Source organism: Triticum urartu, chromosome 2 (assembly GCF_003073215.2).
Source record: "Triticum urartu cultivar G1812 chromosome 2, Tu2.1, whole genome shotgun sequence".
Taxonomy (NCBI): Eukaryota; Viridiplantae; Streptophyta; class Magnoliopsida; order Poales; family Poaceae; genus Triticum; species Triticum urartu.
In genome coordinates, this window is record NC_053023.1 from 752,277,804 (window position 1) to 752,290,902 (window position 13,099).

The 13,099-nt window shown below is 42.3% G+C and overlaps 2 protein-coding genes across 5 annotated transcripts; both read right to left on the bottom strand.

Moving 5' to 3' along the window:
• Nucleotides 1–222: 222 nt before the first annotated feature.
• LOC125538594 lies at nt 223–1,740 on the bottom strand. The gene is made up of 4 exons (XM_048701856.1): nt 1,728–1,740; nt 934–1,354; nt 674–807; nt 223–569 (listed from the first exon to the last, which is right to left on the bottom strand). Exons 1-4 carry the CDS (start codon nt 1,738–1,740, stop codon nt 280–282), a joined length of 858 nt encoding a protein of 285 aa, XP_048557813.1. The 3' UTR covers nt 223–279.
• A 3,581-nt stretch (nt 1,741–5,321) lies between these two features.
• On the bottom strand, nt 5,322–8,917 carry LOC125540522 (GATA transcription factor 26-like). 4 transcript variants are annotated; one of them, XM_048704145.1, is made up of 6 exons: nt 8,579–8,917; nt 7,121–7,462; nt 6,506–6,935; nt 6,306–6,361; nt 6,088–6,180; nt 5,322–5,929 (listed from the first exon to the last, which is right to left on the bottom strand). In XM_048704145.1, the coding sequence occupies exons 1-6, from the start codon at nt 8,619–8,621 to the stop codon at nt 5,568–5,570; spliced, it is 1,326 nt and encodes a 441-aa protein (XP_048560102.1). In that variant the 5' UTR covers nt 8,622–8,917; the 3' UTR covers nt 5,322–5,567. The 4 variants fall into 4 exon arrangements, with proteins under 4 accessions (XP_048560102.1, XP_048560101.1, XP_048560099.1 ...); XM_048704144.1 differs by having other exon boundaries at nt 5,322–5,935; nt 8,579–8,916; XM_048704142.1 differs by having other exon boundaries at nt 6,088–6,178; nt 6,289–6,361; nt 8,579–8,916.
• Nucleotides 8,918–13,099: the final 4,182 nt, after the last annotated feature.

The window sequence follows — 13,099 nt, forward strand, 5'->3', positions numbered from 1 at the left end:
GCTTCTTCTATCCGATTTCCATCTTCCCAATGATGGTAACATTTCATCAATTCCACAGACATACAGACAGCTACAACACAAGTAACATTTCTCCAGCCATACATATGCTACACAAAAACAAAACCGGGTCGGCAGATGCCCACCCACCGGTTACCGGCATGATGATGATGATGATGATCCAGCAATCAAAGGTAAACAAAACTACTACTCATGCTGGATCCTAAGCTGATCGCTAACGGAGGTGGGATTGCTAGCTCGGAGGCGATGCTGCGGTTAGGGTCACAGAGCTGAGCTGAGATGGTGGGGGCAGCAGCGAAGAAGCTCTGCCTCCGGGTGCCGCACATTGCGAGGAACCTCCAACAGCAGCGAGTCCTGATCACCATCCTTGTCCGGAGGGGCCGGCATGGATGATAACTTGCCTGGGGGTAACATGAACCGGTTAAGTGCTGCTGCTGCTCCTCCTCCAGTTGCATTGCCAGATTTCGGCATTCTCAATCTCAACGGAGAAGAAGCCATGGCCCCAGATTTGGAAGAAGCCTTGTCCATGGTTCCTCCTCTCACTTCTGCATCTTCACAAACAGAACAAAATCATAAGACATCAGAGATTGAAACAAAAGTGATATCTAGAAAATAAAAATGCAGGTGCAGAAGCACAGGAACCAAGATTGCTGACCTGTGAAGATTTGAGGCTGGCTTTCATAAAGTCTTTTGAGAGACTTCATAGTGGACTTGGTAAGGCCTCTCAAAGCGCCACCGGCGTTTCCCCTTCCTCCTACTTTCTTGCTCTCCGAATAATGAAGTTCATGCCTGCAAAAAGACCAAAAAACTAAAGCTAATGAAATTCTCCGGGACACTACCAACCAAAACAAAACATCTTTTCTGTGATTAGTATTTAATGTAGGACTGCAACCAATGCTAAAGGGTGTAAAATACCTCCTAGCACTCTCATGTGACCACATTAGCTTCTGAGATGCGGCATTTGAGTTGCTCGCTCCGTTGCTTCCCCTATGCAGAGTAAGTGAGGCAGGCCCCGAATTGGACTGACTTGTCACATATGACTTGCTATGTGCAGGAACAGAATTTGCTTCTGATACTGAGTTTGGATGTGTAAGAAGCATGCTTCCATGCCCAATCTCAAAGCAGCTAGCGGGAGTCTCTCTATGATAAATCAGTAGGTCTTCATCCGAGGATCCTGGAATGGTACGAACCGCTGAACCAGAACATAACTGCTCTTGATGCATTATGGAGTTGAGATCCTCTGCAAGCGCTTCCACCGTTGACGGCTTACGACGACCGATGCAACTCTTTTTTCTTGATGGTACCAGTGGCTCCCGGGCATGTGATTGCGCTGAACCTGAATTTTAATGATCAAAAAAAACCACCTACTTAACAGCAGTGAAGGAATGTGTATATGTCGAGTGATGTTTGTGATGTGGTAAAGTGATAACAGTATCACTTCAGCGAAGGAATGTGTATATATCAAGTGATGATAATAACACTGTAATGAAGAAATGGGTTACTTAAAAGTGGCTCCTGACAACTACAAAACTACCTAAACATGTTTTATACAGAAGAAAAAAACAGAATGTTTAGACAAAAGTACCTGAATACGATCAACATACCTAACAACAGTTGCCAATACAAATTGATGTTTATGATATCACTTGAGCGATATATGTCAAGTGATAATAGTAACACTGTAATGAAGGGTAGTGCTACAAAACTACCTGAAGAAAACATGTTTATACAGAAGAAGAAGAAGAAAAGTAGAATGTTTACAGAAAACTACCTGAATAGGATAGTGCTGATCCAAAACCAGATGGATTATTGGATAGTACTAAAAGTGTCAGCAGCATCCCCTGTCTTCCCCAAGTTGTGATGAGAAGATGGTTGTTTCTTCACTATTCTGCAGCCGGGCTCTTTCTTGGGTTGTTTCCTCTGCACTTGTGGTGCTGGTGTGTAGTTGTCCAGTGTAGCCTTTTTCCTCCATCTCGTCCCACACGCATTGCAGAGCACTGGCTTCTCCGGTGGCCCGTGTCGCCAGAGAGGACTGCCTGTATCAGCAGCAGCATTAGTTGGCATGAGCAACAACAAGTAGAGGCATAGAGGTGACAGATATGACAGGGAGACTCTGTGTTATTCAGAGTTTGTGTTTGTTTGTTCAGAGATATGTTCCCGAGGGGTTTCATCCGCTTCCTTGGAAAGCAGATGCAGAGAAAAACAAAAGGGGAAAGAAAGTCGAAACTCGAAGAAGAGATTTGTTTGTTCAAGAAGAAGAAGAAGAAGAAGAAGAAGAAACGGACAGATGCTTACTCATGACTCGGCAATGGCAGCAGGGTCCCTGTTTCTTCACCATGCCGTCCCCTCTCTTCTCCCACCGCTCACAACCACCAACAAAACACACAGCGGAAGCGAGAAATTTCTTCTTTTCGAGCAAACAAAGAGGGGACGCGAGATTCAACAACCAATCTAGTACTAGTACTAGTACTAGTATGTTTCAGATCCACAAGTGAAAAATTCTCTTCTCGGTCCGTGTTCTTCTACTCGCTCTGCTCTTCCGTTTCTCTCCGGTCGGTGTTTAGAGAGAGAGAGAGAGAGGGGTGAGGGCAGAGGGCAGAGGAGAGAGAGAGGAGGAGGAGGAGGAAAGTAATGGAGGAAGGAGGAGAAGATGGTAGATTTAGAAAACACAAGTTGCCGTTTTTCTCTCACTAATAAGACAGATAATAGAAGCAATGAGAGAAATTGGGCAACATTGCATAAAGTAGGAAAAGAGGAGGAGATGCTCTTTTCAATTTCACCCTCGGGGCCCTTTCTTTTTGTAATTATCTGCAACCGTCATTAAATTCAATTTCTTTTTCACCATTATACATGGTATTCTTTGACTCCATAGCATGTTTCGATTTCGATTTGGGGGACAACCATGGAGCCTCGGAGGGCGCTGGCGGAGAGAGAGGTCGCCGATGAGCTACGACGGATCAGAGCGACAAGGGATAAAGCGGCAGTTGCAGGCGTGTGGCCTCTAAGAAGCGCGGGAAAGTTTAAACATGTACATTTTAAACGCATCATCAATTAATACAAAAGCGACTTGAAACGTCACACAGAACTAAAGAGCGCGGGAAATTTAAAAGGGGTATGATGATGTTGTCACAATCAAGTCTATGTGACATGGCATGATTTACCCTAAAAAGGAGTCGGCAAAGCGGAGTTACTCACATGAGCGCTCCGGCAACTGCCTCTCCCCCTCCTCCACCTACCACCCTCCATGTTGTGATCTCATTGGAGACCACACCACTCCCTTCCCCGACATTCCACCCCGCGCTCTTAGCGTTTCCCCTTCCCCGTTATTAGCCCCTATCTCGGGCGCGGCGAAAGGGCCGCGAAAATTGGAGTTCGGCTAGTCCTCGATTTCGGTCTGGGGAACAACCATGGAATCTCGGACTCCGCTGACGGAGAGGGAGGTTGCCGACGAGCTACTACAGATGAGAGTGCCAAGGGATAACACGACCGCTGGGGCCGCCCAAGGAGAGGCGCAATGATAGAGGATTCGGATGATTCTGAACGGAATGCAATGATAGAAGCCTTGCAATTGTAAATCAATTGAAATGATATTTTCCTTCCATTCTGCCTCCTTGAGAGGGGGGGGGGTCAAGAAAGATCATGTTAGTGGTACATGCGTAAAGCATTTTTTTATTGATGAGGCAAGGCATGCACTCCGTTGATTTCATTAACAAAGAGAAGAAACATACAATTTTTTTAATGATGCAAGGAAGACTATATGTTTAGAATATAGTAATTTCACATAATTTTTAGAGCCACTTGCCAATGAATTAGGTTTTCCCCCATTGTTTCAATATAAGACTTTGCATGTATCATAACTAGCTCCGGTTTAAAACTAGCCATTTATTGAATTAAAGTTGTGATACACGCGAAAAATGCAAGAGAAATGTGTGGTCTTTAAGAAGCGCGCGAAAGTTTAAACATTTACATTTTAAAGGCACCATCAATTAATACGAAGTGACTTGAAATGCCACACAGAACTAAGAGCGCAAGGAAAATTTACATAAGTATGTTATAAACACAACATAAGTAAATGCGAGTTGACTTCAAGCGCCACACGGAGCAATAGCAGGAGGCCGCTAAGAATAGGATGGCTCAGTGTGGGAGAGTTCAAACATGTACAGAGAGACTTGATGCGTCGCACCGGATAATAAAAGAGATCAGCATCTGCAACATATCAATTAGTTATAAACCGCTTGCCAGACTAGTTATATGTCTTCTTTAATTGGTGTCTATGCTTGTGTTTCAACATGGTTTAATAACCATTTTTAAAAAAGCACACCTTTGCATAAAATTCTTATACCGATGTAGAAGTGGGTAACATATATACAAAATTCAGTTTTTTAGGAATGCAATTATAATATATATATATATATATATATAATAATTAAGGGTGTTCTAGAGAAAGGAAGATACTGGAAACAGGGATCCAACAACTGCTTACGTATTTAGTTATCCAGGTGCAAAGGTCAGCACAAGCGGTTAGCTATCTTACAAACAACAAACTAAGAAACAAAAATAGTTATTATGCATGGACAAAATAGTAGTAAAAGAAGAGTTCCTTGCTGGTCGTAATACTGTTTTGTCTTTAACAATAAATGTTTGTTTCCTTCAACGGCTTAGCATATCGCTTTTAAACCCCCATCCTACACATCTCACAACAAATTTAATTGTTTGTATATGCAAATTTAATTGTTTGTACAAGATGGTAAATACTCCATATAGATGTTGACATATGTTTGTTTGCCAAGACATCCAGCGGTGTTGCTTTTGAATTGTTTCTACGGTTTAGGAATGTCTTCAAACTCTTACAATTGATAGTCATTAAATAAGTCTTTTTTATATACAAAAGAATTTTACTTCCATACACCCCTTTAAAATATCAGAATAGACTACAAATCGTTTTTTCTAGGGTTTGAGAGCAGGAGGCAGTTGCACTTCCCGTTGACCCGCTGGCGCTGCCGCTGGTTTCCTTGACCCGCTGGCGCTGCCGCTGGTTTCCCTGCCGGTACAGCTGTGGGAGGGTGAGGGAACCCCGGATCTATGTGTCGGGTTTGTGTCCCTTAGGTGTTTCGAGTTCTTTGTCGCCGGTGAAGTTGGGGCAGCGAAGGGGATGAGAATAATGGTTCCTCGACTTCTCCATGAGTCGGAGGATGGCGAACACACCACCTACAACACGCGAGGGTGCTGCTCCGATAATCAAGCGCCACCACAAGAGGCCCCGCCGCCGCCCTCACCGCACAGGCTTTGTCTGATAGTGCTGCACCTGTAGTGCCTTCAAGCAATGCACTGTAAACTTTTGTTTTTTCGATTTCCATCTTTCCCAGTAAGATTCTATCCATTCCCCATACATACAGCAGATATACAAGTTACAATTTCTCCAGCCATATATATATGCTACACGAAACAAAAGAAAACAAGCCCAGACAAATTCAGCATGTGCACATCAGGACGATCATCGGTGAGCGGTATCGTATGATGATGATCCAGGAACCAAAATGTAAAGAAAACTACCACTGATGCCTGTTCCTGAGCTGATCGCTAACGGAACCGGGACTATGGTTGCTCGGGGGAGAGGCTGCGGTTACGGTCACAGAGCTGAGCTGAGATGGTGGGGGGCAGCAGAGAAGAAGCTCTGCTTCAGGGTGCCGCGCGTTGCGAGGGACCTCCAGCAGCAGCGAGTCTTGGTCAGAATCCTTGTCCGAGGGGTTCAGCATAGATGATAATTTATCTGGGGCTAACATGAACAGGTTGAGTGATGCTCCGGTGGCATTGCCAGATTTTGGCAAAAATGCGCGTCTTGTCAACTGACAAGAAGAAGCCATAGCCCTGGATCTCGAAGAAGCTATTCTCATGGCTCCTCCTCTCACTTCTGCATCTTCACAAACAGAACAAAACCACAAAACATCTCCATGTTACTTGCAAATAAGCCAAGCGCAGAAATTGCAAAAACTATACGAAATCCAGTAGATGTGCAGAATCTACAAAATGTATGTGCAGTGCAGAAGCAGAGGAACCAAGGCTGCTGACCTGTGAAGCTTTGCGACTGGCTTTCATAAGGTCTTTCGAGAGACCTCATGCTGGACTTGGTAAGGCCTCCAACTTCCTTGCTGCAATTGTCCTAAACAAAGAGATAAGACCTTATGTAAGGGAAGAGAAAACCACCCAAAGGCAGATGTAAACCATGTAGCGAGGTGAACTCAAAAGGCATTCGTAGGCCGGATAGGATACCTCTAAAGCTACTGAAACTAAAGCTGAATCTGCGCTCTCCAGGATATGCTGGTTCGAACAATGAAGCTCATCCCTGCAAAAATATAAAAAAATCAATTACATTGATTCACACCATAATAGCTTCTCTGAATTAGTATCAAAAAATGTGGGACCGTGCACACAGGGCAGCAACCAATGCTCAGTACAAACATTTTAGGCTAACAAGAGCGTAAAATACCTTCTAGCACTGTCATGTGTCTGCATTGGTGACCACTTTAACTTCTCAGATGCAGCATTTGAGTTGCTCGCTCCCTTGATTTCACTATGTGCAATGAATGATGCAGAACCTGAATAGGATTCACTCGTAATGTATGACTTGCTATCTGCAGGAACAGAGTTTGCTTCTGACTCTTCCTCTGCTGATTTCGAGTTCGGATGCCTAAGAAGCACACTTCCATAACCGATCTCAAAGGAGCCAACGGGAGTTTCAGTATGATAAAGCAGGTCTTCCTCTGTGGATCCTGCTGAAAGGCAATATAACTGCTCTTCATGCATTATGGAGTTGAGATCGTCAACAAGCGCTTCCAGCGCTGAAGGCTTAGGACGACTGACACAACTCCTTTTTCTTGATGGTACCAGTGACTCCCAAGCATGTGACTGCGCTGAACCTGAAGTTTAATGATACCAGAAAACCGACCATTAATATACCAAACAATGGTTGTGAAAAGAACTCATCCAAAAGGATTATGCTATGCATAGGGACTTAGAGGGTCAACTAATGATTATGATTGGTACCAAGGACATAAACGTTTTGACTTAACAGCAACACGGCAAGAAATTAGAGAGAACTCACCGGCTATTTCACTTGCATCAATAGAACCATACGGGGCACAGCTCTCTGAATATGATACCGCTGATCCAGAACCAGATCGATTGCTTGTGTCCGCATTCCCCATCTTCCAGAAGTTCTGATCAGACCATGGTTCATCCTTCACTATGTTGCGGTTTGGTCGTTTCTTGGGCTGTTTCTGTCCCTTGAGCTTCAGCTTGTCAGGTCTAGCTTCACTAGCGCCAGTATCTTCCCGGCGATGCGCAGGTGTGTAATTCACCAACGTACCCCTTATCCTCCATCTCGACCCACATGCATTGCAGAGAACTGGCTTGTCCGGTGGCCCATTTCGCCAGAGAGGAGTACCTGTATCAGCAGCATTTGCCATGAGCAATAAGAAATAGAGTACAAAACTGGTACCCGAGAATCTGTGTAAAATGCAGGTACAGAGTTCATCGGTAGCGGGTCCATCAATCATGGGCTTCCTTGCATAATAGATTTATTACCAGAATTATGCGTGGCAGTGATACTACAAGAGATGCTGGCCGGGGTCACAAAGAAAAAGAGAGATGGTGGCGCTAATCGAGGAAGCGAACATAAAACAACAGTCAGGAACAATACATTTTCAAGGCAATAAAAAAATAGTCTCTCATAGATACATAGTCTGTCATACTTCATATTCCAGGTACTGTTTTCAATGGTTAGTTCATACAAGCCTGTAATGCTCCATGTGCTGTCCAACAGAATAAAGCCTAGCAAATGCAGATAGTCTGAAAATGAAACCAATCTGTGCAGATGACACATAGCAGCAGAAAATCAACTCTACCCCTGACATGAAGCATTTTCTGTAACTGCAGCAAGTATATATTGAACTCTGAATCTGAATATAATGAGATGAGCATATACATAGTCAAACTGCATATTTCTTTCAGGTGTTGCTTGTTTTCAATGGTTAGTACAGACAAGCCAGATGTAAATTTCCATGTGCTGCCCTACAAGCATGTAACTAATCTGTGCAGATGACACAGAGCAGCGAGCAGAGAATCAACTCTGACATTAAGCATTTTTCTGAAACTGCAGCAAGTATGCAGGGAACTCTGAATATCTGAAAAACTGCAGCAAGTAGTATTAAGTATGAGCAGACAGTTCTTTTCTTCTTGTAAACCAAGAGTGTGAGCTGCATCTAATTGCTGACTGTCAGCAGCACAGACCTCTCATCTAACAAGCAGCAAGCAGAGTCAAAACACAAGTCTGAATGAGATACAGATTTTGTTCAGAGTTTCACATCCAGAGAAAGAAAGGCATCTCATACTAGATCTCAACCATATCCACGGAGGGGATTCGGCCGGCGAATTTCAGCATCCAAAGGAAGAAGCGAGATTGGGAATCCACCTCCCAGATGCGGAACCACCACAGCTCGCGGTCGCGGAGGAACAAAGGGGAGGGGAAAATTTTAGCTTTATGGAGAAAGGAGGAGCTCACTTGTGACTCCGCAATGGCCGCAAGGTCCCTCCTTCTTCGCCATGGCGCCCTCCCTCCTTCTTCTCCCCAGGCCCACGCCCACGAACGAACAGGGGAAAAGAGAAAGATTGGAAATTTTTGAGCAAAAAAAGAGGGGAGTGGAGATTCAACAAGCAACTATTTCCTCCTTTCTTGGTATGAATGAATCTACGGGACCAAAAAAGGGATTAATTCCTTGGAATAATTCGACAGCCCATCTTCATTCACCAAGTCAAAAGCCAAGGCTTGCTTCTTCTTCTTTCTATTCCTTTTTTCTTGCCTTGTTTTGGAGAGGAAGAGGGTAGAGATGGGAGGGGGGGGGGGAGGGGAAAGGGGGACAAATAATGCAGCCAGCCAGCCAGCCGCAAGCAAGGGCAGATTTGCAAAGCAAGAGTCTTTAAAAGTTGCAAATTTTTTTTACTTACTGATATAAAACAGAGATGAGATTGGGCAAAATTAATTGTTAAAGTATAAAAAGAAGATGGAGAGGCCCAAAGCTTCTTTTCCACTGTAGTAGTAGTAGTAGTAGTAGTAGTAGTAGTAGTAGTAGTAGTAGTAGTAGTAGTAGTAGTAGTAGTAGTAGTAGTAGTAGTATGGATTATCTTTCATCCTCTCGGTGGTTTTTGTTAAACAAGTACAATGATAGTGAAATGTCTTTTTTTTTACAGAAAGAGTAATTTCACCATTCAATAGGGGATGTTGCTTGATGCAATTTAGTGGTCAATTTTGTCAGGCCCTTTGCATCTTCATTCCCCCCTTAGCAATGTAGTCATTTTACATTCAAAGTCAACACAAAACAACTAGTACTGTTCTTTAGATAATAATTAATATGATCCTGTGAGTAGAAGACAAAATATAACTCCCTCTTGAAGAAAAAGAAACACTATAAGTTTTCCTATTTTGTGCTTTAGTACTTCACATGTTAGAACATATTGACTCCACATAAATTTTACAAGAACTGGCTAAAGAATAGTATAAGGCATTGCATGTATTCATTGAATTAAAAGTGCAATGCACGCGCCATGTGCGGGGAAATACGTGGGCGCTAAAAAGCGCGGGAAAGTTTAAACATGTATATTTTGTATTTATCTCCAATAAATACCAAGTAATGTCAAATGTCATAGAGAACAAACGCAATAGGCATCCGACAGATACAAGGACGCTTAAAAAGCGAAGAATTTTTTTAAGCAAGTGTATTGTAAACGCCACATCAATAAATGCAATGTGACTTCAAACACCATAGACCGCAATAGCCAATAGGCATCCGACGGATACAAGGCCTTTAAAAAGTGTGGGGAAGTTTAACGGGCATATGTAGGTCAATAAAATTAAAGTGACTTTGAACGACATAGAAAACAAGTGCAATGGCATCCCACGGATATAAGGCCTCTTAAAAAGCATGGAAAAGTTTAAACGGGTATACGTAAATGCAAAGTCAATAAAATCAAAGTGACTTCAAACGACATAGAAAACAAGGGCAATAGGCCTCCCACGGATACAAGGCCTCTTATGTGAAGTGTCCGCTCTCGCTCCCCCTTCCCCCCCCCCCCCCTCTCTCATTCATAAATGGTGTCGCCTAGCTTGTCACTGTCTCACCTCCACTCATCTTTTCTCGGACGCCGCCACCCAAAGGAGCTTGCTGAGAGGACCCTCCATGCCGCCCTGTCCGGTACTGTTCTCACTGCAATTGCTCGACGTCGCCTAAGGTGGCACGTCATTCCTCCAACCATGAAGAAGGACAGGAATGATGCCAATTCCCCATGTCGGCGCAGTTGGGAAAAAGCGACACAACTACTCCCTTCCGCTACATGCCAGCTGCTTGGCACCGGCAAGCAAGCAGCAACAATGGTTCTGGCTCGACGGCGCCAAGAAGATACTCCTCTAACCCATCTTCCTCTATGTTCCTCCCTCCTGGGAAGGAAGGCGGCCGGTGTAGCCAAGATCGACACTCACGACATGCATGAAGTGAACCGGAAAAGTAAAATAGAGGGGGAAAGTAGGAGGAGGGCTTGTTTGTGGTAGTTTGTTGGAGCAGGTGAAAAAAGTGCACATCATTATGAGCCCTAGAAAGAGCTTTTAGGGGCTATATTTTTGGTGTCTTCGGTGATGTTCTAATATTGTATCTTCTGGGTATGCCTTAGTTGTGGTGCAAGATGTATCTACAATATTACAATTAAATTTGTACTATCTCTTGCCCAAAGAAAATTGTACTGTCTCACTTGGCCATATGTCATCATAAATTGACATAAATGATAAAATATATGTTTACGCCGTAATAGTTTGCATTGAGTCCAACTTACCAATATCAGGATTGCATTCATGGGGTAGCAGAGAGTATATTTCTCAACATTGAACGATATCAAATCATACGGGTTGCGTCCACACCATTTTCTGTACTTTCCACATTTAACTCATTCACATATCACAAACAACAATAGCACCCACATCATCGTTGAATGTCTTGTAACAAAGTTCTGAGAACCATTGATGATGTACTCGCACTTACTCCCTCCGCCCCGAAATACAGGCCGTATAAAGCGAGTCAAAAAGTTTGTGCTTTCTAAGTTTGACCAAATGTATATACAAAAATATTAAGAGAAACAGTAGCAAATCAATATCAATATATCCATCGTTAGATATATATGTTCATAATATATGCATTCAATATTATATTTGTTGATATTGTCTTCTATATATGTGGTCAAACTTAGACAACATTGACTTTTTGACTAAATATGCACCATGTACTCCCTCCGTTTTTATTTACTCCGCGTATTAGGTTTGGTCAAAGTCAAGCTTTATAAATTTTGACTAAGTTTATAAACAAAAATATTAACATATACAATAACAAATCAATACCAGTAGATTTATTATTGAATGTACTTCCACTTCATATAGATATGTTTTGGTAAATATTTATATTCTTTTCTATAAACTTGGTCAAATTTTAGTAAGTTTGACTTCAGTCAACTCTAATATGCAGAGTAAATAAAAACGGAGGGAGTATTTGGGGATAGAGGGAGTAATTAAATCCGTCAATGATACTGTCGAGACAAATATTGCATAAAAAAGAATAGATAATTATACTCAAAAAATAAGAAGAAAAAGGAAAGGAGGAAAATTGTACAAGATTACGTCTCAAGAAAAATAAATAGGAAATGAAGTTTACCAAACAAAATTTGATGTGAACCAAATGCTGCATTTATAGTAGAATCATATACTACTGGATCATTTCAAACAATAATGTGTGTGTGTGTGTGTGTGTGTGTGTGTGTGTGTGTGTGTGTGTGTTGACCTATTTTCTTTTCCCTAGAGATGAAGATAGATATGAAGATAGATAGGCTTTGCATAATAGCTTTGTGTTTTGTCGCTGGTGTGGAGGGATAAGAAAGGAGCGGAGAGAGGGGTAGTGGTGCCAACGCACCCACCGTCATCCCACCAAAATTTTCAACTTTGCTTTCCTCGCCTGCGCAGCGCCTTGGCATGACTAATAAACTCCATCCAACCACATTACTTGTCATTCTCTGTCCTCTTTTATTTCATCGAGGCCACTCCAGGAATTATCTTCTGTATCTCTTACTAAATTGGCCAGAGGCACACATTCATTAACCGCCCCGTAATACTTTGATTTTTAAATCTGTTCCAAGTCAAACTATCTCATGCTTTGATTTTTAGTTTGTTCTAAGTCAAACTATCTCATGCTTTGATTTTTAGTTTGCTCTAAGTCAAACTATCTCATGCTTTGAATTTTAGTTCTAAGTCAAACTATCTCATGTTTGGCAAAAAAAAAGGTGTATTAGGTTCATCATACAATAAATATTTGGAGACATAAATGTCGCTATTTTTCTCTATAAACTAGCATAGTGGCCCGCCACATGTGCGTGACATCTTATGAAATAATTAATAATGGGAATTAATTTAGAATAATAACTTACATATATATACAGTCCATGATATGTTGTTGGTAGCGCCTCAGACTGATATAGTGTTGAAGTTGAACTCTTGAGCTGACCGATCATTTGTACATGGTATTAATTTGATACATATATTTGGTACGTGATATATCATATGCAAGTACACTCAAATGTATTCAGCACAACTGGCGGTTTATAATTTAGTTAGATCGACCCTAAATAAGTCGTATAGATTACTGTGTGAAACAAAAGTTGGATATGTGAGTTAATTTTCTGTTTGAAAGTGACGATATTACACAAAATTACAATTTAAGGGAAATCGATGAAATATGACATGGGTACCACTATGTTCACCTTCTTCTTGGCGTGAGATGTAAGGGCAGCTCCAATGCGGACACTTATTTTTTCCCCATTTTAGACATCCAACACGGGTAGACGTCCGAAATTTCCTAGTCCGGTCCGAAATCGAGAGGTGACGAAGGGAGTCTGGATGTCCACCATGTCAATCCCGACAGCCCACCTCCCACCACATTTTAATCTAACCCCACACCTCACTCTCACTCACCCCACTCCTCTCCCTCCAAAAACC